This window comes from Vombatus ursinus, unplaced genomic scaffold, assembly GCF_900497805.2.
Source record: "Vombatus ursinus unplaced genomic scaffold, bare-nosed wombat genome assembly UNPS02014798.1, whole genome shotgun sequence".
Taxonomy (NCBI): Eukaryota; Metazoa; Chordata; class Mammalia; order Diprotodontia; family Vombatidae; genus Vombatus; species Vombatus ursinus.
Window position 1 is genome coordinate 52,907,300 of NW_020954576.1, and position 4,641 is coordinate 52,911,940.

The window sequence follows — 4,641 nt, forward strand, 5'->3', positions numbered from 1 at the left end:
AGATGAGTTGTTGTTGTTGTTGTTGTTAGATGTCCTTAGGGTTTCCTTGCTGCCGCTGTCAGAAAGGATGTCTTCTGGGTGAGTTTGGGGTTGGGATATTTTCTCTTCGCCTCCAGTCCAAATCTCGCACCCCCACACCTATGCCCTTTGGCCTTATTTTCCAAATAGACATGTTCCCCATGCACAATCGCACCCTCCTCCCTCTCAGTTGTCAGGCTAAATATTTTGACTTCACTGGAAAGAGAGGGATGATGGGGAGATGAAGCAAGAGGGGGCAGTAGTACCTCCCCCCACTATCCCATTGCTCTCAGACCAATGGGTTTTAGGACTACAATCGGAGGCGGGCAGGGGGTTTCCAGTTCTCTCTGCCTGCCCAGCTTCTTTGCCTCTGGCCCCTAGCGATTCCACAAAGGGAGACACAATTACAAGCTGAAAGAGATATAAGAAGCCCTGCACCATCACCACCAAGGTCGTGCTTCCCCCATACTTTCCTCCCCTATTCCTTCTCAATTGAGCCCTAACTTGTGCTTCTTTCTGTATCTTTGTCTGTCTCTGTCTCCCTTGTCTCATTCTCTCTCTTCTGTCTCTCTCTCTCTTTCACACACACACACACACACACACACACACACACACACACGCGTTTTCTTCTTTAATTCCATCTTTGTCACTTCTCAGTCCCTGAATTTTTGGGTTTTCCCTCATCTCTATACCTTTATTATTTTCTCAGTTTCTGACACTCTGTTTTTCTCCTTGTGTCTTTCTGTCTCCCATCTTTTGAGTCCCTCAGTGCCTCTGTCCCTCGGGGCTACTCTTAGGCAACCCTTTGCATGTCCTGCCCCCAACCTCTACCCCTACCAGGCTGGATAACACTGAGCTGGGGCTGGGTGTGGGCTCAGGGCCAAGACAATGACAGCACCCAGCTCTTGGCTCTGGGGATCTTGCCTGCTGATGAACTTCCTCCCTTTGGGATTTGGCCTGGATACTCCAGAGGGTGAGTCCTCATCACCTTCTCCCAGAGCTGGGAGACAGGACGCATGGGTTCTTCTTTTGAATTTGACCTCGTTGTATTGTCTCTGACAGCAGTAAAAAGGGCTTAGCTTTGGTCACAGAAAGAATTCCTCGAAAGGAGAGTGGCCAGTTCCTTGAAGGGGGCTTGTGGCTTCCTCTCTGGAGCAATTGTCAGTAGGAGCAATAAGATGATGGTCACTCTAGCTGGAATATCCGTGATTCCAGAGCCAGGGTGAGCATGGAGGACAGGGGCCTTAGAAGTTCCCTGTCCATGATACATATCATGTAGTGGAAAGAGCACTAGGTTTAAATCCGAACTTTGGCATTTATTACTTGTGTGATGCCGGGTGAGTATCAAGTGTTGCGGCCCTTCATTTCCTCATCTATGGATAAATTTCCAATTTATCCTGCATCTATCTTGTTTGTACATAGTCGTTTGCACGTTGTCTCCCCCAGCAGACTGTGAGCTCCTTGAGAGCAGGGACTATTCATTGCATTTCTTTGTATGCCTAGCACTTAGTATCATGGTCAGCACATATAATGGTACTTTGAGGTTTGCAAAACACTATACAAATATTACCTCATTTGATCTTCACAACAACCATGGGAAGTAGGTGCTATTACTATACCCATTATACAGATGACGAAACTGGGGCAGATAGAGGTTAAGTGCCTTGTGCAATGAAATGGTTAATGTCTAAGGCTGGATTTGAACTTGAATATTCTTGATTCTAAATCCAGAGCTCTATCTACTGTGCCACCTAGCTGCCTAGTGGCTACATAGCAAGCTCTCAGAAATGGTTATTGACTGACTGACTAGACATCCTGTAAGATCCTTTCTAGGTCTAACTCCATGGAGGGGGGCTAAGGAAAGGTCAAAGAAGAGATAGGATTGAGACACGGGAGATAGAAAGATACAAGAACAAAGACCAAGAGAGACAAGAGACTAAGCAGAGAGGTGTTGGAAGTAGAGTGGGAGGTGAGGGGAAGATAATAAAGACGGATAGCTGTGTTCAAGCGTAAGAGCACAGGAAGAATAACTCATTTCTGGAGTCAGGAGGACCTGAGTTCAAATCCAGCCTCAGACACTTGACACTACTAGCTGTGTGACCCTGGGCATGTCACTTAACCCCATTGCCTAGCCAAAAGAATAACTCATTTCTATAACAATTTCCTCCCAACAACTTTGTGAAGTAGATCTGTGTTTACTGTCATCTCCATTTTACACATGAGGAAACTGAGGCTTAGAGGAATCAAGAGCCTTGCTTGTGATCACATAACTAGTAAATGTCAGAGGGAGGATTTGAACCCTGATCTCCTGACTCCATACCCCATGCTCTTTCCATTATGATGCCCTGGTACCCAGGATCATCCCTACTTCCCCACCACCCCTCCTTTCTCTCCCCTGTGCCTCAACCCAGTTTGAAGGACGCCCTGAAGATCTAACCTGCATTGTCTCCTCTGTAGTCTGTGTCCTCCCTTAGACATAGGGAGACAGCCCAAGTGGGGCTCACTTGCTCACATGTGTGCACACCTACATTCAAGGTCATGATGGTGCTAGAGGAAGTGTTACCTCCCCTACCTCCCAGCCTCTCTTGGGACCTCTCATCAACCTTAGTTCAGAAACTGGGAGCTCATCCCAGACTTTGTCACACAACGACTCATCCAGCCCCAGCGGTGGCCTTTTGGTAGCTTAAGCTGTTCAAGAAAATAGGGCAAAGTGCTTCCCATCTGGACATGGGGCCTCATTGAGTCTCAGAGACAGAAAGAACCTCAAAGAAAACTGAAGCCCAAGGAGGGAGGTTGGCTTGTTTAAGGTCACACGTGGAACCAGAACCTAGGACTAGAACTGGGAGCTTCAGACTGCCAGCCTAGGTCCCTACTGCCCAATGGAGCTGTCTCAGCATCATCAGAGAGTGGAGTGCTGGATCTGGAGTGAGGATTGGGGGTTGAACCCTGACTCCGTGGCTTGCTATCCACGAGACTTTGGAGATCTCAATGGTTCTCTTCTAGCTCTAAATGGTATGACCACGTATGAGAGAAGGCTGAGGGCAGAAGGGGAGGAAAAGGCCTGCATCGTCCCCTTGACAAGCCACTACCAGAAAAGGGATGAAGGACAGAGGCTGAGCAGGCTGGCAAAGGTGATAAATTAGACGGCTCCTCAGGGTCTACTAACCTGGGAAGGAGAGCAGATGTTTTTTCCCAGGCTGAGTCAGTTTGTCCCCACTCTCTCCAGATTCCTCTCCCTACCTCCACCCCCAGTCTTAGACTAGAAAGTTCCTGTGTTTGGCACGGGGAGGGGGGGCTGGCCATGTTGACTGTAAACAACCTTCAGGTGGGAGGAGGGGAATTGGGGATACGGTAGCTGAAGAGGAATAAAGAGATAGTATAAGATAAGATCAAAAGGAAGGGTCAGTGAGAAGTATGGGTTTTCCCAAGACCCCTCCTCTGGGAAGCCTTCTCTGACTGACTACTGACTCCCCACTATCTGTCCCTATCCTGGCATCTACAGCTCAAATTGGCTGGCTCCTCTGCCCTTGTCTCTCTGGTCAGTGTTTCTCTGTCCATAACCTGGTTGTATATCCCTATCTGCCATCAGACTGGGGCCTCTTCAAGGGCAGTGTTTTCCTCATCTGACAGGCTGTGGGTTCCTGCCTGAGGGTGGGGGCAGGGTCTCTGCCACAGGACAGAAATGAAGGGGACTGGAGTGAGAGCTGGGAAGGTTCTCTGGGAGATACTTGGGGCTTACAAATACCTTTGTCTCAGGGTCATTATTCCTCCCACCCCTGTGATTAAACAACCTTGGGCAGGGACAGGGAGGATGGAAAAGGGGGAGATAGAGCACAGAGCCATCTCCAGGACCCAGCAGATGCCAGACGGGAGTGTGGTTGTCCAGACAGAAGCACGTCCATGGGAGGCACAGGGAGCTTCTGGGGGAGGAAGCGGGTGTTTGATCAGGGGACCCAGGTGTCTGGTTCTCAGTGTCAGGCAGGGAGGGAGCAGGAGAGACCAGAGAGGAAGGGAGAGAAGCGGGAGGAGGGGATCAGGAGGAACGTGAAGTGGGGGGTAATCAGAGAAGGCTTTGGGATTTGTTTTTCCAAAGTGTTCTCATTAGGGGAGCTCTGAAGAGCCTAGAAGCATGATGGGAAGTGGGATGAGGGGATCCTGAAGAAGGCCCCCTACCCCTTTCTCAAATCTGATTGGTCCGGGGACAGGTGATGGAAAAGGTGGGGGTGGGGGTGAGGAGGAGCTGGTTGCAATTATCGCAGGTCACTTGTCTCTCTGCCTCCTGCACACACACACACACAATTAAGGGCAAATTTTGGTCGACTTTCCCAGTATTGAGAAAGGCTTTTTCTGGGTGTGCATGTTTAGAAATGGGGGGGGGTGGAGAAAATGTTAGTGGTGGTGAGGTGAGATGGCAGAGTACAGAAGGCAGTTTGCAGGGAAAGAAGAAGAGTAAGTAAAATGAGAGGTATAGGGAAGATAATAGAAATCAAACAAGCAAAGAAAGAATGGCGAGAAATAAATTAGGAGAGAGAAGATTAAGGGAGTTATCAAGATGTCTAAGCCCCTATGCTTGCCTACACACACACACACACACACACACACACACACACACACACACACACA

General features: G+C 49.0%; 1 protein-coding gene across 1 annotated transcript in view; it reads left to right on the forward strand.

Annotated features, from left to right (window-relative positions):
- Positions 1–906: 906 nt before the first annotated feature.
- The window catches only part of INSRR (insulin receptor related receptor), a 33,318-nt gene continuing 29,583 nt past the window's right edge, over positions 907–4,641 (forward strand). Inside the window, exon 1 of the mRNA XM_027871292.1 lies at positions 907–991. Within this exon, the coding sequence (XP_027727093.1) occupies positions 907–991 (85 nt within the window). The remainder of the gene's footprint in view (positions 992–4,641) is intronic.